Genomic DNA, 27205 nt, shown 5'->3' with positions numbered 1-27205 from the left:
TTTCTGCACAGCCTCATGTAATAGAATGGATTTTATTATATTTAAGATAATTCATTACAGCATTGATTATACAGAGCCAATTCTCAGTGCTCTTTTCTGTCCACTTAAGAAATCGGAATACACCATGATGAGAATTAGTAATGTCAAAACAAGATCACTGGTCATTATCTAGGGTACAAATACACACTTAATTGTTTGACACTTTATTGAACGCAAAGCAAGATTCAGCATCTTTGCCTTCGTTGCACACAGCCGAAGCAGTAGCCCAGGGAAGGGAAGGCGGCACAGTTTTCCTTGGCAGAGAAGGCACGTGCCCCAAAGTCCTGTTGTGTCCTGGGAAGATTAGCCCATATTCTGTCGGTTGCCATAGCCCCTAGGATGGGTATCCTTCCAATCATCCCACTCCCTTGCTCTGTGGATTGTTTTCTCATCATCCTCTTCTTCCTTTTTTTCTTGATCTTCCTGTTGCTGAGCTGTCCTTTTGAATTCAGCTGAAGTGGGATTACAAGAAATGGGGAGGTAAGAAATTGAGGGAGAATGTTAATAAATGGTGTCAGGGGGCTCAATTCCGCTCTGAACACAACCTCAGACAAACAAAACAGGAATATAGCTAGCTGCCTGCCATGGGCCCAGAAGTGGGGAGAATACTTCTATTGCTCAATTACTTCTAATATATGCTAAATAACAGCAAGAAAAAGTCGTTTCCACAAGAAGCTGAAACTGAGGCTGGACACAGTGGTGCACACCTGTAATTCCAATAACTTAGGAGGCTGAGACAGGAGGACTGCAAGTTTGAGGCCAGCCTCAGCAACTTAGCAAGGCCTTAAGCAACTTAGCTAGACTCTATTCTCAAAATTTAAAATAAAAATGGCTGGGGATGTTGCTCAGTGGTTAAGCATCCCTGGTTCAATCCCTAATACAAAAATAAAAAGTAGAACTATAGACGCCCTGAACGAATTCTATTTTTTGAAAGAATTCTTGCTAAAATAGTCAATAACCCCTGTCGTCAAACAAAAATACCACCACCAACACCAATAAAACTCCAGCAATCCAAAAGCACTAAAGTAAAACATGTTTATGATTTGTGAAAGTCTAGGCTGCTCTGATGCTGGGTAATTCCCCGAACAGACAAGATGACCAGGATCTCTTCATAAGCCTGGACTTCAAAAGTCAGACTGCATGGGAATTTTTCTCCTTCCCTCATTTCTTTTTTATAGTTATACAATTTTGGACCCTCCAGAAAATACTGCCTATATGTTGTTTTACATATTCTTGGGAAAAGTTCTGAGATCCAAATGGCACTTATGCAGTGTACACCCAAAAGAAATTAAACTAATATACATCTCTCTTTTGAATTAGCTTTTTCGTTTGTGGGGTAAAGCGCCATTTTCCCGGCTACCCTGAGTTTGCCCATGAGAAATATTCTCTTGGCTATGACAAAGAATGAAATATGTGGGGATCTGATCTACTGGCTTAGAATAGAAATCTTGTGTTCTGTTCTTAACCTCTTCATTGTAAAATACCAGAAACCACAAAAATGTGTGTAAGAGTAAAGCTTTTATAAGGAGGTCTTACAACGTCCACTTGGTCAAGATATAGATTTTTTGTAGCCATCCCCAAAGTCTCCGTGTTCATCATATAAATCACAACCCCCCCCACACACAACAAAAATAACCATCATACTGCTATTCTACTAATAACTTCCGAGAGTTTATTATAACTTTATTACCCAAGTGTGCATCCCTATACACCAGTTGTCCATTTGTACTACATTCATTTTTTACTCAATGATTTTTAGTAGAGTTGTGCAACCATCATAGCAATCCAATTAAAAAAGAATTTCTATCATCCCCCAAAGATCTCTTATACCCAGTTACAGTTAATTGCCACTCCTTCTCTCGCTCTAGCCCCCAAAACCACTAATCTATTTTTTGCCTCAAATAGATATGCCTATCTTAGATATTTCATATAAACAGATGATGTCATCTGACTTCTTTCTCTTAACACAATGTTTTGGAGGTTAATCTTGGCTACTTAAAAATATTTTGAAAACTTTTTTTATCTTCAGATTACCCATCTTTCCCTTTCCAAGGTATCTATTTGAGGAAGCTGGGTGCATCTGATCTGTAGTTTCCCAGAGCCTGGATTTTGCTGAATGCACACACATGATAGTCTGAAGTTTTTTGGCACTTCCTGCAGATTGGCAACTGGATGTAAAGATTTGAGACATGTTAAATCCTTTTGGCATGATTATAAGAGGTGTTACATTCCTTCATCAGGAGGCATATAACATCTGTCTCCTTTGTTGGATTGTTATGGTTTGAATCTTTTCTTTATTCCACATTTTCTATTGGTGCCTTATAGTTGTACGTAATGATGGGATTTGGTGTTACATATGTCCCCCAAATGTTAAAGGCTGGGTCACCAGCCTGTGGTGCTATGGGATGTGGTGGAACCTTTAGGAAATGGGGCCTAGTGGGATGTCTTCAGGTCACGTTGTGGCATGCACTTCAAGGGGACAGTGAGACCCTGGCCCCTTCCTCTTTGTTTCCAGGACACCACAAGATGAGCAGCTCTGCTCCATCACATGTTCCCTGCCATAAGCTGCCTCACCACTGGCCCAAAAGCACAAGAGTCAACTATATGAACTGAAACCTCTGAAATCATGAGCCAAAATAAATTTCTACTCCTTTTCAATTGATCATTTCAGGTATTTTGTCTCAGCAACAGAAAGCTAACTGTGCCAATGCCTAGATCCATTACTTTACTGTGGTTTTAGAAAGGTGTTATTATTTAACATTTCTTTTCCACTGGCTAGAATTTTTTATTTTTTATTTTTTTTGGTACCAGGGATTGAACTCAGGGGCCCTCAACCACTGAGCCACACCCCAGCCCTATTTTGTATTTTATTTAGAGACAGGGTCTCACTGAGTTACTTAGTGTCTCACTGTAGCTATGAACTCTCAAAACTCTCAATCCTCCTGCTTCAGCCTCCTGAGCCAATGGGATTTACAGGCATGCACCACTGTGCCTGGCTGGAATTTTTTTAAAGAGAGACTTTCCCTCATTTATTACTACGTAATTACCCAGTAGGAAAGAAAAATACTTCTTTCATCTCCCACAACTCGAGAAAGTAAATGGGTTCCCTATCAGCCTCTAAATCTGAACAATCATTTTTTGTTTAAATTATGAACTCGTGGATTTAAACATATTGGATGGATTTCAACTGCATAATTTTTTTTTTTGATACTGGGAACTGAACCCAGGGGTGTTTTACCACTGAGCTACATCCCCAGTCCTTTTTATTTTTGGAGACAGGGTCTTGCTAAGTTGTCCAGGCTGGCCTCCAACTTGTGATCCTCCTGTAGCTTCCCCTATAGCTGGTATTACAAGTGTATACCACTGTGCCCAGCTATACTGAACTTGTTTTTGATGACCTGGGCAGTTTTGGGGGAATACTGCTCAGATGTTCTGAAGGATGTTCTTCAACTGGTATTGCCTGCTTTTTTCATAATTTGACTAGGGCTATGGGTTTGAAGGAGAATAACACAGAAATGAATTACTCTTCTCACCATATCCTACCAGGGGTAATATATACATATAAGGATCACTAATGATAATCCTTTTCTTTGTATATGTGTGTTGCTGGGGGTTGAACCTATGCTGCACACATGCTAGGCAAGAGTTCTACCTACCACTGAGCTATATCCCCAGCCCACTAATTATCTCTCTCTCTCTCTTTTTTTTTTCAGGGCTGAGACCTGAACTCAGGGCCTTGCACATGCTAGGCAAGTGCTCTGCCACTGAGGTAAAGCCCCAACCCCTGCACTAATAATCTTGATCACTTGATCAAGGCAGTGTCTGCAGGGTTCTCAATTGTAAATTTGCTCTTCTCCACACCTTATCCTCTGTAGTCTTTGGAACCAAAATGCTAAACATAGTTCACACTTAAGTAGTGAGCAGTTAGGCTCTACTTCCTTAAAGCAGGAATATCTATACAAATTATATGGAAGGGTTTTTTTTTTTCCTAGTAGGGGAAATTCATTTCTTTTCTTTCATTTAATCAATAGTAGATCTGTATCACTATGGACTATTTATTTTAGTCCAAATGAGATAATCTCACACTGTTATTTATTGTCCTGCTCAAACATTTTCAGTTTTGGCCACTGATAGTGCTTCCAGCGGCTCCTGTGTCCCTTTAACACCATCAATATTCTTTTCTTTTGAGCTCTTCTTTATTTTTTAGTACTATAAGATGCTCCAAGTTATCTTGTATATCCCTTAATCCAGGCCTAGAATCAGCCATTTCTCCAAGGAGCCCTAGTTCTTTTGTTGAAGAATAGTATTAGAAAACAGTCTTTGGAGTGCTGGGGTTGTAGATCAGTGGTAGACCACTTGCCTAGCATGTGTGAGGCACTGGGTTTGACCCTTAGCACTGCAAATAAATAGACAAATAAATAAATAGTCCATCAACAACTAAAAAATATTTTTAAAAAAGTATTTGAGGGGCTGGGGCTGGGGCTCAGTGGCAGAGCGCTGGCCTAGTACATGCAAGGACCTGGGTTCGCCCCTCAGCACCACATAAAAATAAACAAAATAAAGGTATTCTGAAAAAGAAAAAAAGTATTTGGAATACCTATCAACATACCAGTGATATTCTTCACAGAACTAGAAAAAAATAATCCTTAAATTTGTATGGAAACACACACACACAAAGACCAAAGCAATCTTGAGTAAAAAGAACAAAGCAGGAGGCATTATACTACCTGATTTGAAAATATACTGTAGTAAAGCAACAGTAATCAAAACAGCATAGTTTGGCATAAAAAACACATACATAGACCAAAGGAATAGAATACAGAATACTCTCTAAGTAAATCCACAAAGCTATAGCCAAATGATTTTTGCCAAAGCTGCTAAGAACATCCACTAGGGAAAAAGATGTTCGTTCCAATAAGTGATATTGGGTAAATTGTATATCCACATGCAGAAGAATTCAACTAGACACCTATCTCTCACCAGTTTCAAAAGTCAACTCAAAATAGATTAAACACTCAAATGTAAGACCTGAAACTATGAAATTACCAGTAGAAAATATAGGAGAAACAGTGAAATAGACAAGGACTTTTGGATAAGACCCTAAAAGCACAGGGGGAAAAAAAGCAAAAACAGACAAATGGGATTACATGGATCTAAAAAGCTTCCACATGGCAAAGGAAACAAGAGTGGAGAGACAACCTATAGAATGGGAGAAAATCTTTGCAAATTATACATCTGATAAGGGACTAATGTCCAGAGTATAGAAGGAACTCCAAAACAAAAAACCAAGATGAAACAAAACAACAATCCCTCACAAATAATCCAATGAAAAAATGGGCAACAGGCAGGTGTGGGTGGTGGGGGCATGCCTGTGATCCCAGTGGCTTGGGAGGTGGGGGCAAGAGAATTGCGAGTTCAAAGCCAACCTCAGCAACAGTGAGGCGCTGAGCAAGTCAGTGAGACCCTGTCTCTAATAAAATACAAAATAGGGCTGGGATATGGCTCAACGGTCGAGTGCCTCTGAGTTTAATCTCTGGTACCAAAAAAAAAAAAAAAAAAAAAAAAAAAAAAACGGGCAATAGGCTTAAGTAGACATTTCTCAAAAGACACACAAATGACCAATAAGTATATAAAAAATGCTAATATCACTAATCCTCAGGGAAGTGCAAATCAAAACTACAATGAAATATCACCCCGTTTCAGTAAGAATAACTTACCAAAAGATAAAAGATAATAAGTGCTGGTGAGAATGTGGAGAAAAGGAACCCTTGTTTGTACACTGTTTAACAATGTAAATTAATACAGCCATAGTGGAGAAGAGTGGGGAGGGTCCTTAAAAATTAAAAACAAAACAAAACAAACAAAAAACAGCTGCCATATGATCTAGCAATCCCACTACTGGGCACATATCCAAAGGAAATGAAATCAGTCACTGAAGAGACATCTACATGTTTATTGTAGAACTATTGACAATAGCTAAGAAAATGGAAACCAAATGTTCATTAACTGAGGAGTGGATAAAGATAAACACAACAGAATACTATTTGGTAATAAAAAGGATGGAATCTGCCATTTGTGACAACATGGATGGAATTGGAAATCCCTATGTTAATTGAAATAAATAAGGCACAGAAAGACAAGTGCTGCGTGATCCCATTCACATCTGAAATCTAAAAACATTGCTCGCACAGAGGGTGAGAATAGAAAGGTGGTTACCAGAGATGGTGAAGAGTGGGAGAGAGGGAGGGATGGGGAAAGGGTGATCAGTGGGTACTAAGTTACAGTTAGGAGAAAAAAAAATTCTGGTATTCTATTGCAGAGTAAGGTGACTAGATAATAATGTACAGTATATTTTAAAAGTTAGAAGAGGCCTGGGGTTTCGGTTCAGTTCAGTTGTAGAGCATTTGCATAGCATGTGCACTGCCCTGGGTTCAATCCCCAGCACTCCCCCCAAAAGCTAGGATTTTGAATGTTTTTAATCACAAAAAAAGGACAAATGTTTGAAGAGATATGCTTATCCTGATTTGAAAAATGTACAATGTATTCATGTTTTGAAACATCATGATACCCCATAAATATGCATAATTTTTGTGTCAATTTAAAAAATTAAGCATATTTTTAAAAGAAGAAATCAAGATTTGCATGTTAAAAAGTACTTATTGCTACTGTCAATTACCTTTTTTGTGTTTGGTACTGTCTGTGGCTGGAACCCAGGGCCTCACACTTAAAGCAGATGCTCTACTACTGAGTTATACCCCCCCCCCATTTTTCTTTCCTTTTTTTTTGGAGGGGGGGACAGTGCTGGGGATTAAATCCAGGACCTTGCTCATGCTATTTCTGCTGTACTACTGAGCTACACCCCCAGCCCCCAACTATCCTTTTTGAAGCCATACTAGCCAAGTGGAAACAGCACCAAAGTGCATACTGAGTCCTTTTGATATGACCTTAGTGGTAGTCTTTGAAGGTTTCTTCCCTATATATTATGATAACATGCTCCAAGTTTGTCTCATATATTTCTTGCCTAGTCATGGAATTACTATTTCTCTAAGATATCCTGATTTCTTTTAATAGGAATGGTATTTCAATACCACAATCTTGGTTATTAGGTATATTCATTGCTACTGTGTTATTCCCTGTTTGTAAGCCTTTTTAGTGGATAGAGCAAAGGTATGTGCATTTATATTTAAATACAATTTTTCATGAGTTTATATTCAGGATTATAGTTTTTTTTAACCCAACTCTTGTATTATATCTGTATCCTTCCATACTAAAAGTCCTAATTCTCAAAGACTGAAGATAAAATTAATACTCATTTACATTAGCTCACATTACGTAAACACTCATTTACATTAGCTCACATTAAATAACCTTGGAATAATTGCACTAACATTTCCACAAATATAATTACTGAGAACAGTTAAATTTTTCATATATGCTTTGTCTATTTCTTCATTTTTAAAAATGGCTGTACTATTCCTACATTATCTGAACATATAGGTATTATACACTCTACTCTCTCCCTTTTAACTCCCACTGTTAATTCTATAAGTAATTAAAGTATTTACTACTCACACTAGTCCTTGTCAATGTTTCTCACTACTGTGGCTGTCTGAATCTCATTCTCTAGCCAATTCCCCAGAAAGGGCCCATTGGAACAGTATTTCCTGAGTTCCTCTATGTTGATAAATGTCTATACCCTTTATACTCGAAAGTCAGGTAGATACAATTCCCTGGCTCACATTTTCTCCCTTTGAGTATCTTAAATATTTGCCACTGTTTTTTTGTGGCGTAAAGTGTGGTTGTTGAAAAGTTTGAAGGAATGTAAGATTCTTTCCTTTATAAGTACATCACCGTTTGAGTACTGGGGAGTGAACCCAGTGGTGCTCTACTACTGCGCTACATTCCCAGCCCTGTCCCTTCATTTTTTTTTTCTTTGTTGTCTTTAGTATATGTCATTCTATCTCAAACCCTGATTATGCTTCCTTAAAAATTTTTCCTTTTTATCTTAGTTAGGCATTTTCTGTTTATTCATTTTTGTTTAGAAATTGTCTTCCTTTTTTAAATGATTCTTTTCCAGAAGTTGTCACCACTTTTTATTTTTTGATAATGGGGATTGAGCTCAGGGGCATTCAACCACTGAGCCACATCCCCAGCTTTATTCTGTATTTTTATTAGGGATAGGGTTTCACTGAGTTTCTTAGTGCCTTCTCCATTGCTGAGGCTGGCTTTGAACTTGTGATCCTCCTGTCTATGCCTCCTGAGTCACTGGGATTACAGGTGTGTGCCACCATACCTAGCTGTCACATTTCTAATCCTGATTTATATCTCCTTTGATATCTGATATCCTTTTATTTTCTATCTTCTGACTCATTTAAATATATTATGATTCAGATTTGGTTCTTTTTGAGTACATATTTCTAGAGTGTTTTTAATTCTTTTCTCTCCTTAAAATAATTTTCTATGGGATTTGACCTTGAAAATTTTCTGTTTATTTATTTTACAACTTTGGTATATTTTATATATTATCAAATTCATCCACTTACAGTGTACAGTTCAATGATTTGAAGTATATTCAGAGTTGTACACCTTTACCCCACTCTTGTTCATTTTCATGTAAAATAAGTATTTTTCAACTTTTAGAAAGATGTGTGGTTCAGGGTGGCTAATCCAACTTCACAGAGGCTACATTTCTGCTGTTTTTACAGAAGCTAAAGAAATATGGTACCTTGCTTGATTAGAGCTCCTGATTCTAGTTCTCTTTCCCACTTTTACCTGGACTTTCTTCACTATTGCTCCTGTCCTGCTTTAATTTCAATTCTACTCCAAGCAATTTCTCTGCAGTGTGGGATCCTGTCCCAGAAAGGAAACCTGGTGGATTAATTTCAATAGATCTTAAGGACTATCTGCTCTGCAAGATTCAACAAGATTTGCCACTTAACAGCTGAAGAACTATAGTTACTTTAACCTTTTTGCTACATAGTAGTCTACTATGTGAATATATAAAATGTCTTCATCCTTTCTAGTATTTATGGGCATTTGAGTAGTGTTCACTCTGAGTTATTACAAAGAACAATGCTATAAACAGTCTTGTATAATATTGTAAACATATGGTCTTATTCCTCTCATGTACATAACGGGGAGTAAAATTATAAGGTCACTGAGGTATATGTACGTTCAACTCTTATGGATCACTATCACCTACCTTCATCACCCACTAGATTCCTTATCTTTCTTGTTTCCTCTATTTACTTTGGGCTTACTTTGTTCTTTTTTTTTCCTGATTTAGGAAGGTAGAATCTTACTAAGTAGTTGATTTTTTTCTTCCTTTTTTCTAACTTAAGGGTTGAGAAAGTTATATGTATTTCCTTCTGCACTACTTTAATCTCTATTCCACAAATGTTGATATTCTTCCCTCATTATCATTTAGTTCAAAGCATTTTCTATTTTTCCTTGTGATTTCTTTGACTCATGGGTGATTTAGGTGTAAGTCAATTTTTAAATATCTGAGTACTTTCTAGGTATATTATTGATTACTAATTTAATTCCAAAATCCCATTATAATCTGATTACTGTGACTTCACATATGCAAATTTACTGAGATTTATTGATGGCCCATTAATATGGTCTACCTTTGTTGAATGTACCATGTACATTTGAAAAGAAGGTGTACACTGCAGTTGTTGGATATAGTTGTTCTATAAATACTAAATATATTGAGGTGGCTGAGAGGTTAACCAGTTCTTCTTCTGTATCCTGAATTTTGTTCACTACATCTATGAATTACTGAAAAAAGAGGTACTAAAATCTCCAAACATAAAGGTAGATTTGTCTGTTTCTCCATTTAATTTTGTCAAATATTTTATTCATGTATTTTGAAACTTGCTATAGGTATAAACACCCTTATCATTGGTATATTCCTGATCAACTGCCCCTTTATCAGTATGAAATCTTTCTCCAGTAATACTTTTTGTCCTTAAGTCCACTGAACTGTACACTGTAATATATCTAATATTAACATAGCTACCACAGCTTTCTTATCTCCTGTTAGCATGGTGTATCTCTCTCATCTTTTTATTTTTGACTAACCTATGTCTTTGTATTTAGAAAAATATCTCTTATCAATAGTATGCAGTTGGACATGATAATCTATTCTTTAATTCTAATCTGAATGCTTATTCTATTTATATTTATGGTGTTCTGAATTTGGCCATTCTAATAGGTATGCAATAGTATCTCACCATGGTTTTAATTTGCATTTTCCTGATGTTATATGACATGGAACATCTTTTTATATACTTATTTTCCATGTGTATATCTTCTTTGGCGAGGTGTTTGTTAAGGACTTTGGCCCATTTTTGATGAGACTTTCATTTTCTTACTGTCCAGTTTTAAGCCTTCTTTGTACATTTTAGATAACAGTTTCTTATCAGAAATATCTTTAGCAAGTATTTTCTTCCAGTCTATGGCTTATTTTCTCATTGTCTTGATGCATCTTTAAAGTGGTTGTTTTAGGAAATACAATCTTCATCTCTAACTTTCCAGTCTACTCAGAATTAATATACCCTGTGGTAGGCAGCCTCAAAGATGGCGCCCAACAATCCAACTCTCCTAGAATTCAGGCTTTCCCACAATATATCAGGGTTGTTCTATGTGAACAAAGAACATGGAAGAAGTCATAGAACATCACTTCCAACATTAAGTTATAAAAGACACCAAGGCTTTTGATCTTGGCTCAATCTCTCTCTCAGTTTATTCTGGGGAAAGGAAGATGTTTAATTGTGAGCAACTCTGTAGAGAGACCTCCTGCTATCAACCATCATCAGTGAGCATGGCAACAGATCCTCCAGCCCCAGTCAAGTTTTCAGAAGACTGTAGCTCCAGCTGATAGCAACTTTATGAGGGGCCCTGAGCCAGAACCACTCAGGTGTTCCTGGATTCTTCATCCTTAGAAACTATGTGATACAATGAATGTTTATTATTTTAAGCTATTAAATATCAATTTGTTACACAGCAACAGTTAATATGTACCATATAAAACAGAAGAAATCTCACATATAGTCCCATTTACTGTTTGTATTTTTTTTTTGCTACCGCTGTCACATACATTACATCTGTTACATTATAAACCTAAAAAGACAATACAAAACAATTTTTTGCTACAAGAAGCCATATATACTTTTAAACAATTAGTTATGTAGGCAGGGAAGAGTAGTAGTTACCACTTAATTACCATTTCTGCCGCTCTTCACTCCTACTTGAATATCCAAGCTTTTATCTGATATCTTTCCCTTTAGCCTGAAGAACTATAACATTTCTTTAATGCCAGTTTTCTAGTGAAGAATCCTTTTAGTTTTAATTTACCTAAAAATGCCCTAATTTCATCTTTAGTTTTATGGATATTTTCAATGGATATAAAGTCATGGTTTGGCAGTTCCCCACCCCCAGGCACTTCACTGTCTCCCATTGTTTTTAATGGGAAGTCAGCAACAATGTATATCATTGTTTCCCTATACATATCATTGTTCTCCTATACAGAATGTATACTTTATCCCTGTTTGCTTTCAAAATTTCTTCTTTTGTTTTTTTAGCATTTTAACCATGATGTGCCTATGTATGATTTTCTTCATATTTAATAAACTGCTTGGGGCTTTTCAAGATTTCTGAATCTATAAATGTGTTTCACAGATTTGGGGAAATGTGCAGCAACCATCTATTTCTTCAAATATTTTTTCTGCCCCCATCTCCTTCTCCAATTGCATGTACATTAAACCTTTTTACATCGTTCCACAGGTCACCAAGTTACTGTTTACTTTTTTCAATCCTTTTTTTTCAGAGTAGATAATTCTGATTGATCTTTAAGCTGATACTTGATTCTGTCAGCCAGTCTGCTATCAAGCTGATTTAGACATTTTTACATTTCAGATATTATTTTTCAGTTCCAGAACTTTTTTTTTGGTCCTGGGGATTGAACCAGGGGAGCTTTACCACTGAGCTACATCCCCAGCCCTTTTTATTTTGAAACAGGGTCTCATTAAATTGCTGAGGCTGGCCTCAAATTTATGATCCTTCTGCTTCAGCCTCCCAAGTCACTGGGATTAAAGGCATGCACCACCAGGCCTTGCTTAGTTCCAGAATTTTTTGGTGTATAGTGTCTATTTCACTCCTGAAATTTCTTAGCTTTTCATTCATTATAAGCTTATTTCCCTCTCTGTCCTTTTTAACTCCCTGTCTTGATAAATTCCAACACCTGAGGTTGATATTCTTTGATTGCCTTTCCTCTTGAAAATGAGTCAATTTCCTGTTTTTTTTCCCATGTCTAGTAGCTTAAGACTGAATCCTAAACAATATGAATTGTACACAGGTGGTCCCTAACTGATGATGGTTCAACTTACAATGGTACAAAAGTGATATGCACATAACTGCAACTGTATTTCAAAATTTAAATTATGATCCCCCTCCCCAAGGCTAGCAATATACAGTATGATTCTCTTGATGCTGAGCAGCCAGTCACACAATCACCAGGGTAAACAACCCACATTCTACTGCTGTGTTGCTAAGCTGTGTTGTTTAGTAGGCTAGCTCTATTTTCCACTTTTCATGTTTTAAATTTATGATGGGTTTAACCAGAATGTAACCCTTTCTCAAGTTGAGGAATATCTGTATTATAAAGATTCTGAATTGTTTAATTCCTCTGAAGAGTACTGACTTAAATTTTACAAGGTGACTAACTTGTCTAGGACCAAAATGCCAAATGCCACCTCCCTTGGACTGTGAAATAGTTGAATTTTCCACTAGCTATTAAGGTGCTTGAAGTCCATTCTGTACATGAAGAGTTTAGGAGTTATCCACAGATTTCTTCAGGGTTTATATGCAGAATCAAGGAAACTTCACTTTGGTTTTCTCCTTTCTGGGATACCCTCCCCCTCACTTTTCAGATTCTTTAGTTACCCTGGACTCAGTTGTCTAATTCCTCAATGAACAAGAAAGCAGTTTCTATCCAGATTTTAGCTATTCCACATCACAGAAACTGCAAACTGCCCACAGATGAAGAGCTATGAAAAATATAGGAAACCCTTTCAAATGATCACTATTTTCTGTGCTAGAAAAGAACAGCACTATGGCTGGGATTTGGAAGGCCTGAATTTAAATCCTAGTTTGACCACTATCATATGGTAATTCAGTTTATAGAGACCATGTCCTCATCTTAAAATGGGGATAAGAATGTCTACTTCATGGGTTTGTAAAAAGAGGGTTAAATGCATTAAGAAAAACCGAGGCTCTGAGGGGCTGAATGATGTTCCATCTGTTAAGTGGCAAGTGTTGGGTTGGTCACCCCAGGTCTCTCCATCCTTATTCTGCTACACCATATGACTCTCACCTTTCTGAGGGCTACTCTCTCCATCTTTGGATGCCAAAGAGACTGTTCAAGTTGGGCACCAAGAATATATGAAGTCAAAGTCCCTGTTCTCAACAAATTCCAAGTACCAGAAGTGTTGTCTGCCTTCCAGTTTATGCCTGCTTCTGATCACTCTCCAGTGCCTTCAGGTAATTTTTAAAAAATATTTTGTTCAGTTTGTAATTGTTAATGTGTATGCAGGGCTGGCCTGATACAACCTGCTCTGCCATTATAAAAGATGAATTGCTGTCCATGGATTCTTGGTTTTTCTATCTTTTTGCTGTTTTTAATGTCTTGATACCTGGAGAAATTGACAAATTATACTGCTACTATCCCCATCCTCCCAGAATAATCTGCTATTTATTTTAATTATAAACATGACATTGCCTAAAATCTTTCTATTACTTAGAATCTTTGCCCAGATTACTCCTCAAAGGGCAACAACTTCTCAGAATTTCATTACCAGAGAGTAAGGGATCAGTAATGCAGCTATTTTCCCCTCACTCCTACATACCTGATGTTGCTTTGGCTATTCCTTGATCTGGTAATGCTCCATATTTTCGATGCTGCTCATACCAGTCACTTACTGTCATAGTTGCCAGACTTGGATAACCAGCTCCAAATACTCTGCAAAAATCACATTGCACTTAGAAAATAAAATAACAGCATTAATAAACCTTTTTACTTTAATGACAAGGTCGTGTCTGCTTCAATCTTATTCCCCTACCCAACTCTCTTCTGAGGACTCGTACAACCAACCATGAAGATACATAAAAAGAGGCATCCCAGAAGGCACACTGAAATCAAGAGCTTGCATGAGAAAATAAACAGCTCAGGATCATCTCCCAATAAGCCAATGCCCCACAGAGCAATGATCACACTGTGGAATGAGAATTTACAGTTGGAGGCCTCTGGAAGACCACCCTATGGAATAGCATCAATAACTCAGAATTAAATTATAGAAAAGTCCTTTTGAGAACTGCAGTTGAAGGCAGGAAAAATAGGAATGATGGAAAACTTCTAAAAATAATAATTCTCCATTAGATTCCTTTTTCTTCCTGCTTTATTTCCTTCTTTTTAAGTTCAATGTGAAGGAAATGACTGAGAAAGACACATAAAGAAAGTATCAAAGGCTGGGATTGTGGCTCAGTGGTAGAGCACATGGCTCGCATGTGTGAGGCACTGGGTTCAATCCTCAGCACTACATAAAAATAAAGGCATTGTGTCCATCTACAACTAAAAAATAATATTAAAAAAAAGAAAGTATCAAGAGAGTTAACATCCCTTTGATGAAAGAATGGCTTCCATAAGTGAAGACATGACTTTCCACAATGCCCATTCTGGGAATTACTCATGCACTGCCATGGAGCCATCAAAACAGAGGACTATAAAGGTAAACCACTTTCCAGTACTACCTACTTGGCTTGGGCCTTGTTCCGAGTAAGTACGAAGGGTTTCATTGGAGGCCTCTCCTGAAGAGACTCTGGGTGAGAAGTTGATGCCTAAGAAGAAAATAAATTTCAGAGGTGCATTTGCCACTTTACCCACCTATCATGCAGACTCTCAAGTCTTTTGGTGTTAGAAAAGCTCGGATTAAAAATTCACCCACTTTCTGTGTCAGTCTTAAAGATATAGCTCTCAAGGGGACTTGACTACCTTGCTAAAAAGAGAAAGTTGAGAACGTTCTCCAGAAATCTTCTTACCACTAGAAAAAAAAATTACTATATTTAAAAACACCACCTCCAGTCAGGCGTTGTGGTGCACACCTGTAACTCCGGCAACTTGGGAAACTGAGATAGGAGGATCGCAAGTGCAAAGCCAGCCTCAGCACTTAGCAACACCATGTCTCAAAAACAAAAGGGCTAGGGATATAGCTCAGTGGCAAAATACCCCTGGGTTCAATCTCCAGTACCAAATAAATAAATACCCCCCCCCAAAGGAGATTTCAAAGTCCCTTCCATGTTCCATCTAAATTCCTTGAGCTGAATTTGAAGCCCTTTTCCTCAGCTTGGCCTTCAGTGGAAATGCTGAATGAATTATTAAAGTCCCTTCTAAAACTCCTTCCAATATAATTATGCTAATATTTATCAAAAACCCCTAGGGTGTTTTGAAAATGGATGTTTACAAATGAAAGGGGAGAGGATAGGCAGAAGTTTTTGTGAAAAGGTATACAGAAATGTTTCAAGGAACCTTGGCTTTCTAGGGATACAAGGAAACAAAGAATGGTTAAAAAAAAATGGTGCTCATTTTGTTCTAGCTTCATAATCTCAAAAGCCAATCCCAATACTACACGAGAAAGCATAAAAAAATTAAATAATAAAAAAAACACCCACCAAACAAAGAGAGGGACAGGCAGGATCCAGAAGAGTCTAGCCTCAAAATGCTTGAAAACCACTCATTTGGATATGCCCAAAGGGCCTTATGGCCCCTTAGAATACTAACTGCTTATTCTTTGATCTTTTAATAGGAAGAACTAGGTTGATATTATCCTGAGGCAAGAGGTCCTGGGATAATTAGCACAAAACAAATTAGGAAGAGATTTTCTCTCAGGACTTAAGTAAATGCCTGTAACCAGCTGATAAATTCAACTCAATTCATGTTGCAGCTTGTACCAAAGAACAAGTGACAGCACAGCCTATCCTTTTGAAGCAGCAGCTCCAAAACAGGGTTAGGATCTTCAAAGACAGCCAAAGCTGAGTTATACCAGGTTTTCTTTACCATTATTCTGGGCATTCTATGCATGGAGATGTCCTAGCTCTGGTGTCTCCTATTTGGGGGAACTAAAGGTGTGAGAGTGCATCTCTGTGTAAGGTTAAGTTCTAATTCCTCCCCCAACCTAAACACACTCTCTGGTCTTTTGTTAAATTTTCCTCTTTTCTCTCTCTTCCCAGTTCTGTTTTTCTTTCCCATTCCCATCCTATTCTTTCCCTTTATCACAGTCAAGCAGATTTTAAAGGCCTCCCTTCCTATGCCTGCTTTAAGCAGCTATGACTTGCCACAGCCAAAAATCAATTTTCATTTCAGGGAAGTCTCTGTCCCCCATGCTATGTCATAAAATTATAAATAACTAGAAGTGTGTTACAGAGTAGAAAGCTCTGGGGAATGCTATTACAAGCTAAAGAGAAAGCTACCCTAGTGAACCACCAGCTTTTTTCTACTTATCCTATTAAGAACAATGATTTTACAGACTTACAAGGATTTTAATTGATTAATCTCTTGTAGAATATTCGACCTTCTCACAGCAGCATTTTGAGGTATGTGGTCAGTGACCAGGCTTACCTCTCTTGAAGAGTCTTTTTCTCTCAGGATCTTTATTTCCTGGTCAATGCTCTCAATCTCTTCTAAGCTGATACCAATCCACCTCCGAAGCTGAAGGAGGTTATATTCACGAACACGTTCATCATCTGCTTGACCACTTTCCACAGCAGATTTCAGTGTAGACAACCTATGCTCCACCTCCTTCTTCTGCTTGTATCTGTTTCACAGAAAAGCATTATACCCATGAACTTAAAAATAAAGAGGTATTCCTTCAAAAGAAGGCCACCCTAAGTTTTTACCTTTGCAAATGTCCAGGTAGTAAGTACACAGATTTCCATCTTGACAGGAATATAGATTCTATAACCCAGAGCCTGCCACCAGCCAGTTCCCTCAGACTACAAAGCAAGGAAGGGCCTAAAAGAGGCTGAGAAATAACATTCTGAAGCCAGAAAAATATAGATGTAACCTGATCTTGGCACGTCCTGCCATAATCTCTAGGGAGAGTGTACTTTAGTCATCTGATTATATCAACCCTGAATTGACTGTGTGCTTAGTGTCACACAGTGCTTCCCACAGGGTTTCCAATTGAGAGAAAAAAAAATCTTCAAAGAATCATAGAATGTTAGGGGTCATTTACTTGCTATTGATATAGGAATTCCTTGTAAAACAGCCTAATAAATGATCATCTCTTTTCTTCGAGGCAAAACATTACCAGCACTTCTGACTCATAATTATCTAATTCAAAGACTCATAAACACCTAGCTGCCTTTTTCAGAATATATTCTAGTGTATCTATCATTCATCCAACAAATATCTCCAGAGTGCCTATTGTGTGATCAGCACTGTTAGTGCTGGAGATACAGTTTATAAAAGAAATTCTTTGCTTTTGTGAAGCTTTCATTCTAGTGGGAGAAGACAGACAAAGAGAGAGATGATGAGTCAGGTCTAAGTACTGTGAAGCAGTAAAAACCAAGGTCAAGTGGATTGAGTGATGGTGTGAAAGTAGGAGTGCTATTATATACAAAGTGGTCAGGAGAGACATCTCTGAAAAGATGGCATCTGAGCAAAGCTTTCAAGCAAACAAGCAAGCAAGTCATACCGATATCTGAAAACCGTTCTAAGAAAAGAAAATCAAAGGCTCAGGAAGAGCACCTGGCCTGGCATGTTTGGGAAATAACAAGGTGGCCATTATGGATGGAATGTGAAAAAGAGTGATAGGAAATGAGGTCAGAGAGCAAGCAAGCCAGGGCATAATGTGTAGAACCTTGTAGGCCTTGATACCCCCAAATACCAAATACCATGGTATTTTGAGTGAGACGGGAAAGCCACTTGAGGCTTTAAATAGAATACATGACATGAATAAACAGAGAGACATGAAGACTTTTCTAAAAATATATGGGGCATTCTGGTGTTGTGTGGAGTCAGGGCTGGGAAACAAGGGTGGAATCACAGGGAAAGCGATTCAGAGAATACTGCCACAATCCAGGTGAGAGGATATAACTTGAAAGAGGGAGATGGAGAGGGTGAGATATAGATGTATTTAAAATGTAACTTGAGGAGCTGGGGTTGTGGCTCAGCAGTAGAGCGCTCACCTAGCATGCAGGAGGCACTGGGTTCAATCCTCAGTACCACATAAAAATAAAATAAAGGTTATTGTGACAACCTACAACTAAAAAACATAATTTAAAAAAATATATATATATATATAACTTGATATATTTATCAAATTATCACAGGGGTCCAGGATTCATGAAAAAAATCAACTCTGGAAACACTCTTTGTTATCAAAAATTTTAGGTTCTTCTGCTCTTTTTACCCAATAAACTGTCATTTTAAACAATTGTCACAGACCATGATAGCTAGACTACTAAATAAAATACTACAAAGGTCAATTCCTAGCTCATGAATGCTACTAGCGATATGATCTGAGAATGTTTAACCATTCCTACTGCTACCCCTACCTTCTTTCCTGGAGGTACCTATGTCACAGGAAACACACACACACACACACACACACACACACACACACACACAAAGACCTTAGAATGTATATAATCCAGGATAAAATCTGGGTTAGTCTAGTGTCCTCTGACTAAGGTTCTTTTGCTTCTTTTCCCATTCTCCTTATGTGTACAACCCCAAACTTTTTGCTCCCTTCCTTCTTTTCCACTTCCTTGCTTCTGTGATTTGGCTCTTTTTCATTTTTTAGATTTCTGGCTGCTTATCACCTGCTCTTTTAGACCAGTGTTTTAAAACCATTTTGTCTTGGCAATAGAATCCTATCTTCTAATGAGAGCTTATATGGAAACCCAATAATTTATGAGCAAATAAAATCTGCCTTAATGGAATCAGGAAAGTTCCCAACATTACTCAGACACTGTGGTGAAATCTTAGGGTCTTGAGGAACAGATTGAAAACCACTGTCCTAGACTTCATCACTGTTCTAGAGTTCCCATAGTGGGCCATATAACATAGAAGCAGTCCCTAAAACCTTAAAATTCCCTACCTGTGACCTTTGACTCTGGGAAACTTTCACCTTTCCCTTGTTGTTTCTAAGCTAGTGAACAGATCTAAGGAATTAAACATTTGTCAATGGATTAACTACAAACCCTTATTAACCAGTTTTAGCTTTTTGTTTATCCTCTGAAGAGACTTCGTCTCCTAATCATGCTTGCCAGATAGCCAGCCACTGTAGAATCCAATTTCCCTTTTCACCTTAAAATCTCTGCAGATCCACTCTTCCTCTTTTACTCTTGTAAATTTTACTCTCGTCATTGCCATTCCACTTTCCCTATCTAGTCCCCGAACACATTCCTCCAGGCTTCACTCTATCAATCACTTTCCCTGCCATTAGCAGCTATTATTTTTTTACTCTATTGGTGCCTTTTCCATTTTGGAAACACTTTCCCTCAACCCATTTTCTACCCTTTCAAATGATGCACTCTTTTCTATTGTACAGATTAGGACTAGGAATTTAACAGGATCAGGACTAGGAATTTAAAGACCTGAGTTTAAATCTTAGCCTGCCCATGTATGCGAGCTATGTAATTTTTGGCAAGTCAATTCTCAGAGCTCATTTCCACAGTTCCCAAATGGGGGTCTATTTCATGGGGTTGCTAAGAGGATCAAACAGAAAAATGCACACAAAAATGGGAAAAATACACATAAAAATGCTTTGTCACAAATTTTGTCAGTGATGAGGAAATTGAGGCTATAAGGGTAGAAAATGGTCAGCCCAGGTCTGATTCCAAATAATCTCTTTCTAATACACCGTATTGCTTCCATCTTTCTGAATACCATTCATATCTGTTCCTTTCTCTACAAATACTTTGATACAATTACTGAATGGGCACCAAGAGATACAATGATACAATTAGGATAGTAAAATACAATTACTTATGGTCTCTGAGCTTGTAGAGTTCCAAGTCTAGAGATTAAGTGTCATGCTGTGATAAGTAATATCAACTAAGTGCTATAGTATCAGCAGGAAAGGGAGGGAAAGGCTTCAAAGAGGACATTACATCTGTTCTCTTGGTAAGTTCTCCTTTATTTACCTTGTTGAGTCTTTTTCCTTTGATTACTCTTTCCCTCTTTTTCTTTATTCCTTAACTTGCCTCAAGGTTTTATCCTTGGCTTTTATTCTATTTGTTTTTCCTTGGAAAACTCATGCATAACAGAAACTCACCATAACAGAAGACTCCTAATTTTTTGCATCAGCCACAAAACAATCTCATAAATTTTAGTTGCACATTTCCAAGTCTATGGAAATGGCTATCCAGTTGTCATTTTAGGACCTAAATTCAGTAAATCCCAAACTAGAGTCATTACTTACCCAGCTTCTACTTCTTCAGTTCTGTCAAAAGAATGGAGGTGCTGTTAAACAACCAGACTCACACTCACTCCTCAAAGATGGGAATTAGAGAACATACGTGAAGAAACAGGTTTGAGAGAGGAAAGACATACCATTTAGATGTTTTATTTAGGTTGGCCTCATTGCCTGAAGTCATTGATGGGGAACTTATAGAAAGTAAAGAAGGATCTGAATAGTATGTATGTGTATGTGTGTTGCTGGGGATGAAATCCAGGGCCTCATGCATAGTAGGCAAGTGCTCTACGATTGTGCTACACCCCCAGCCCTGAATAATCTGTTTTCTAATCCTAACAATGCTTCTTATAAAAGTAGTACCTATGATATCTATAACTTCATTTTTATTACTTCATCCTATTTAGAATTCTTTTGTCTTTCTCATTTCCCTTTCAATACTTTGTACATATCTATTCCTTACGCAGAACTCTGTCCATACTATACTTAACTTCTTCCAAACCAGGCTATTATCTATTCCCTGTACCTGTAGATTAGCTTAATCTACCTGCTTTTGGGCTTTTGCTCACGTCATTTCTCTTGCTTGTCAACAGCAAATATTGCTTGAGCACCTTCTATGTGCCAGGCCCTGTGCTAGGCATGCCACAGTGAATGAGGAAAATGGCTTCTGCCCTCATGGAGTATACATGTATACATGTAGTAGGGGAGAGAGACAAAAACCCAGAAAGACAGAAATAACTGCATGTGAGATAAATGCCATGAAAGAAACAAACATGGAGCAAAGAGACAGAATGACAGACATTAACTTAGATGGTCTGGAAAGGCCTCTCCAAAAAGAGACATTTAAGACCAAAAAGAATGAGAATTTGCCATATAAAGAGCATTCCATGCAAAGAGAACAGGATGTACAAAAATTCAACAAAGGAATCATGTCTGTTAAAGAACTGAAAGGTGACTATTACAGCTAGAGTCTATTCAATGAGGGGAGAATGTACACAATGAGATGGGAGCGACAGGGACCAGATCATGCAGGGCCTTGTAGTTAGTAGTTCAGCTATTTCAGATGAGAGATTCCAGTGGCTTAGACTGAGGTATGCTAGTGAAGATGAAGAGAAATAGGCAATACCTTTTGTGGCTAGAATTGAAAGGCCTTGCTGATAGACTACATGAGGAAATTCAGAAAAAGGAGGAATTGAAGCTAACTCTTAGGGTTCTTGCTTACATACCTGGCTGAATGGTGGTGTACTTACTGAGATGGTGAAGACTGGGGCATGGGAGTACACTTGGGGGTCAAAAAGCCAAGGGTTTGGGCTTGGGCTGTAGCTCAGTGGTAGAGTGCTTGCCTAGCATGCACGAGGCCCTGGGTTTGATCCCCAGCACTGCAAGGAACAAAAAATAAATACATAAATAAATAAATAAAAGAAAAAGCCATGGGCTTGGGGTATAGCTCAGTGGTAGAGTGCTTGCCTATCATGCACAAGGCCCCCAGTTCAATCAATACCCAGTACTCCGGCGGGTAGTGGGGGAGCCAAGAGTTCAATTTTATCACATGTTAAATTTGAGATGTCTATGAAACACCCACAAAGTGTGCTGGAAGTATGGATCTGAAGGTCAAGAGGCGTCTGGGCTAGTGATACGAAAGTGGGAGCTATTAGCATAAAGATAGTGTTACTATCTCATCTTTCAGACACTAGAGTATTTGCCTAGTGCATATAAGGTCCAGCGCCAAAGGGGGGAAAAAAGAAAGAAAAGAAAAACGTCAAAGATCAAGCTTGTAGGCCAGAGAAATGCAGACCCAAATAATAAGATACCACTTTCTATTTGCCCAATTGGACTTTCTAAGTGCAGTGGGACATACTCTGAAATTCTGTTATTGTGGGCAGTAACAGTTACCCCATAAAGAACTTTAAAATATTCAAATATTTTAAATTTTGACCTAATCACTGGTCCTTCTAGAAATCTATCCAAAGGAAACAGAGATAGATGTGGCTAAAGATATTTGCATATAGTATTAAATAGCAAAAAAAATCATAGTCTAAATATTTGACAATAATAGTTTAAATAATCATGTTACAACTATGCGTGGAATATTACATAACCATTAAATGTCATGGTTTTGAAAAATATGGGGAAATGCTCACAATATAATATTAGGTTAAAAAAACAGGATAAAAGCTATATTTACAGTATTATTCCAAATTTATTAGCTAAAATAACTATATATCTGAAAGAAAATACATCAGAAGTTAACAATGACATCTATGAGTACTAGGATTAAGCTTATTTTTGATTTTTAATCTTGTTCAGTAAACTTTCTACAATGAGCATTGTTACTTTTACATTCAGGAAAAATCTGTCATTCCTATTTTCTTTTAATTTCCATTTTTAACCATCCTTCAAGACTCATCTTACATGCTGTTACATTCTGGAATTTTTTCCTCATTCCTCCAACTACATGAGAGCACTCCCTCATCTCTCTCCACAACACTATGTATCTATGGCATTTAGTCTTTTTTTTTTTTGGTATAATTATTGGATAAAAGAGTCACTGTTTAAACTACCTGGCATATGCCAATGGGCTGCTCCCCAATTTCTTACAAAAAATAGGATAATATTTTATCCTATTTTTTGTTAAGAATATCCCAGGTTATTATTCCTTTTTTTTTCTTACAAAAAACGAGATAATAACCTCCTGCCAAGCTCCACTTTGTTATCAGTCTATCCCACATCTCCAAAATATCATTCACTGTCACTCATTATCCCCTTATCAGAGTATATTATTCTTCATAGCCCTTACCAACTAAAATTACATTATTTACTGGCTTATTGACTGTCTCCATTAGAAAAATAGCTCTGTGATGGCACTGGAATTGTCTGGTTCTCCAGTATCTAGAACAGTTCCTGGCACAAAGGGCTCAATAAATATTTGTTGAATAAATTAATCAATTTTCAGCTATCTAGGCCAAGCCTCTTTTCTGAACTTCAGTCCACCAGATACCTCTACTTGGATGTCTTCTAGGTATCTTAAACTCAAAATATCTCCCCTGTTGTCTTCTATTCCCCATCTCAATGAATTCCAGAGCAACACCTAAATCAGAAACATGGACATCTTCCTTGCTGCTTCCTTTATCCTACCTCCTACGACCAATTAATCACCAGGTTTTTCTATAGATTTAACCCTCTTGAGTAAATATATCCCTTATATCCCTCTGCCAATGCCCTACTGAGTCATCACTTCTATGACCAACGTGGGTCTAATGTATTAGTTAAAATGCATATATGACCATGCAACTCTCTTAAAAAATTCTTCAGTTGATCCCAGTCCCCAAAGTAAGCTCTTTAGCTGACCTACCCAAAAAGGCAGCTAAAAACTTATGAAATATGCGCCAGATGTTGTGCTCTTCTATGTGTTTTATTTCACTTATGTTTAACCCTATGAAACAGGTATCATTAGTATTTAGATTTCACATAATAGGAAACTTGAGGCTCACATAGGTTAAGTAACTCACCCAAAATCCAATGACTAAAAATAAAGCTAGGACTTAAACCCAGATTTGTGACTCTGCAAACCTACCCTTAGCCACAAATATATAATCCTCACTGACTCCGAGTGCTTACTGTGTCACACTGTGCTAAGCTAAATACTCTGTCACTTCAATCCTCATACCTACTCTATGAGGAAGGACCTATTATTATCATCTCAATTTTGCAGAGGGGGAAATTAGGTAACTTGCCCCAATCAGAGTAATTAAATGATGGAGCTGAATTTAAACACTTTCCAAAGTTCTTAGGAACAAGGTTGCTCCTTCACTTTCCTCAGATCCCAAGCTTATTTGGTATGGATCCTAGATTTTCAGCATCATTCCTTTCCCCTTTTCTTCACTCCCCTTTTGTTATAAGCATCACTTATGCTTGTGGGTGCTGTTCCACCCTCACACATCCCCACCTTGACACTGTTTCTTTGGCTTAACAAATGTGGTTACCTCTGCTGGCTAATGCCCTTCTCTCCTCTTCTTCAGGATAATATTCTTATTAATCCTTAATAAACTCTGCACAGGAATCACCTTTTCCAGGGAGTCTTCTCTCTTTAATTCCCTCTTTGGCTAATGCCCTCCTGTCTGCTCTCACAGTACCTTATACATCTCTTTGTGACATCACTTTATATTGTTATTGTTTCTCTATTTCCTTCACCATATTTCAGATAATCAAAGACAAGAACCCCTCATACAGTTTGTATCCAAAATGCCTAGCATACTTTCTAGACGTTGTGAGCACCCATTCAATGTTAAAACAAACAACAAAAAAAACTAAGAGTAAGCAACTTTTTCAAAGTCACATCATGAGGTTGTGTTCAGGATGTTACACATCCGATCCAGTACTATTAGAATTGCTCAACAACAGAACATAGACTCCAACTCTGAGACACTGTGCCCTTCAGAGATATTTACCCCATACGAATATTATGCTATGATGTGGAAAAAGTTGGGAGCCACTGAAAAACTACATTGCTGCTCTCAGCAGTAGGGGTCTAATGGTTAGGTATGGTTACCTCAATAAAGGCAGAGGCTTCTCAAAAAAGCTTTAAAGTCTGCTCTCACCAGGATCTATGCTCAATAAAAACCAAAAGATTGACATACACCATTCTGTCCTCCACACACACAAAAGCACATGCACCCCCCAATAATGCTGCCATTGGGCAGTCCTCAAATTACAGCTATTGACCCACCTCTCTATTTTAGCCTGTCTTTGAGATGCCATAGCAACGAGGCTAGGATAGGCCATGGAGGAACTAGCAGTATTATTTTCAGCTGAGTTGTTCTTGGTTTTGGGCAGCTGAAACCGTGCCACATGATAGTAATGGCACTGGGTTAAGAAGTTTATAAAGTGTTCTCGAGCTTGCTGTAAATGCTCTAGACGCTTGCTGGGGTTCACTTGTTTCATGGTGAGGGCTCCTTGAAACGCTGGCACCATCAGGTACTTCAAGTCGGTGGAAGCAATCTCTTCCAAATCTTCATTTCGGCTGGAAAGAGCAAAGAGCAAAAGAGGCTGTGAAGCCTGGCCGAGCACTCAAACCATGGCCTTTGCTTCCCGGGGAAGAGGAGGGCTAGGAAATAGTGGGACAAAGGCGAGAGCAGCCAGTTTCTATATAAGGAGCCCAGCACTCACGCCCAAAGCCTAAGCAGTCAGCCGACAGAATCCAGAGTTAATCATCTCGGAAAAGAGGCGGACAATGTAAACATACACACGATCGCAGCGAGTAACAACTTAAGGGTCACAGTCGTAAAGGTCCTTTCCACCAAAGCGCAACGGCTCCACCCTTGGCAACCATTATTACTTTCGTTCTCAGCCGTTATTACCCTCTCCCCCATACCTGAACAAATCAAGCTGTGATAACATTTCGGTAGCCTTCTCAAGGAGGTCCAGTGCCTTTAACACCTTATCTTGAACCATCCGGGAACCGCTGGGTTCAATCGCTACTTCCACTTCATCCAGAAGCTTCCGGCTGGTTTCGAACAACTCGGGAAGCCGGGGCAGCTCTAACTCGTCTTCAGACGCAGCCATCTTGGGGGAGGGAGGAACCCGGAAGACCTCACTTCCGGGGTCAAAGGCAATCTTTGTAAAGGAGAATTCCGAGAGCCCTTACGACACCGGAAGTGGCGTCGCATTGGCCAGTCGCTTAATTGTTACAAAAACGTCAAGGGACTTCCGGGAGCCGCCGTTTGCCGGCCCTGGCAACGGAGTTTCCATAGAGCCATTTTGCCAGGCAGCGTGTTAAAAGTTGTAGGCATCTGTTAAAAATAAACACACAAACAAAACCCCAGGCGCTGTTTTAAGATCTGCTCCTCATGGCTGACACTGGGCTAGGGAGTTCGGTGGGCTCTGACGCCCAAGGGAGGCAAGGCTGAATTCAGAGAGTGGGTGAGAGCTAGGTTTAGGAAGCGGTCAGACGCGCGGCTTACCTCGCAAGTTGCTCCCCAAGTTGAGGAGTCCGGGCAGCCAGTTGCTCAGGTCGCCGTGCCACAATCACGGTTCGCCGGACCTGTGGCGTGAGTTTGAAGTCCAAGTGGCGCCCCCCTCCGGCTTCCGTCAACCACCAGATGGAACTCCGGTTCCTCCCAACCAATCCTCGTTCTGCCCTGTTCCACTTCACATGAACCCCCTCCTCCCCACACACTCCTACACGCTTGGGGTAGACACTGGAGCCTCTCTCCCTAGGACAGATAATTTGGTAACCTGCAACTCCAATCTCCCCACAGCCGGCTTCGTTTGGTGCCACTTAGTTCCCAGGTCAAATGTTACTTCCTTTGTGCAACCTTCTTTGACTCCCCCCCCCCCCACCCCCCACGAAGTCTGGGTTTCTTTGTGTGTATCCCTAAAGTAGCACCTACCACACTGTATAATAATTCGTGATTTACAAATCAGCCTCCCTTTGTTGGACCAGGACGCAAGAAAAGACCACTGACTCCAATTAAAATCAAATTAAAGCAAGCTTATTATTTGGACCGGCGGGCCTGCCTTTTCCCTCCCAAAACGGTGGGAACAAGACAGCAACCCCACCTTTCCTACAGCCCAGCTTTATAGTCCAGAAAGTTACACAAAAGGGGGGGTTACAGATAACAGAACTCTGACAAGCATCACACTAATGGTAGTTTACTTTTTTTTTTTTTTTTTTTTTACTGGCCCCAACA

General features: G+C 38.6%; 1 protein-coding gene and 1 non-coding gene across 2 annotated transcripts; one reads left to right on the top strand and one right to left on the bottom strand.

Moving 5' to 3' along the window:
* On the bottom strand, positions 1 to 26717 carry Igbp1 (immunoglobulin binding protein 1). Its single transcript, XM_013365045.4, has 7 exons — positions 26477 to 26717; positions 25888 to 26305; positions 25243 to 25536; positions 16715 to 16910; positions 14855 to 14937; positions 13950 to 14062; positions 1 to 491 (listed from the first exon to the last, which is right to left on the bottom strand). Exons 2-7 carry the CDS (start codon positions 26076 to 26078, stop codon positions 343 to 345), a joined length of 1026 nt encoding a protein of 341 aa, XP_013220499.1. The 5' UTR covers positions 26079 to 26305; positions 26477 to 26717; the 3' UTR covers positions 1 to 342.
* On the top strand, positions 21830 to 21901 carry Trnaa-agc (transfer RNA alanine (anticodon AGC)). Its single transcript has one exon. It is a non-coding gene; the product is annotated as a tRNA-Ala (tRNA).
* Positions 26718 to 27205: the final 488 nt, after the last annotated feature.

The sequence above is a fragment of the Ictidomys tridecemlineatus genome, chromosome X (assembly GCF_052094955.1).
Source record: "Ictidomys tridecemlineatus isolate mIctTri1 chromosome X, mIctTri1.hap1, whole genome shotgun sequence".
Classification (NCBI taxonomy): Eukaryota; Metazoa; Chordata; class Mammalia; order Rodentia; family Sciuridae; genus Ictidomys; species Ictidomys tridecemlineatus.
Note: the sequence above shows the minus strand (reverse complement) of the source record. Positions and strands in the feature narration are given on the sequence as shown.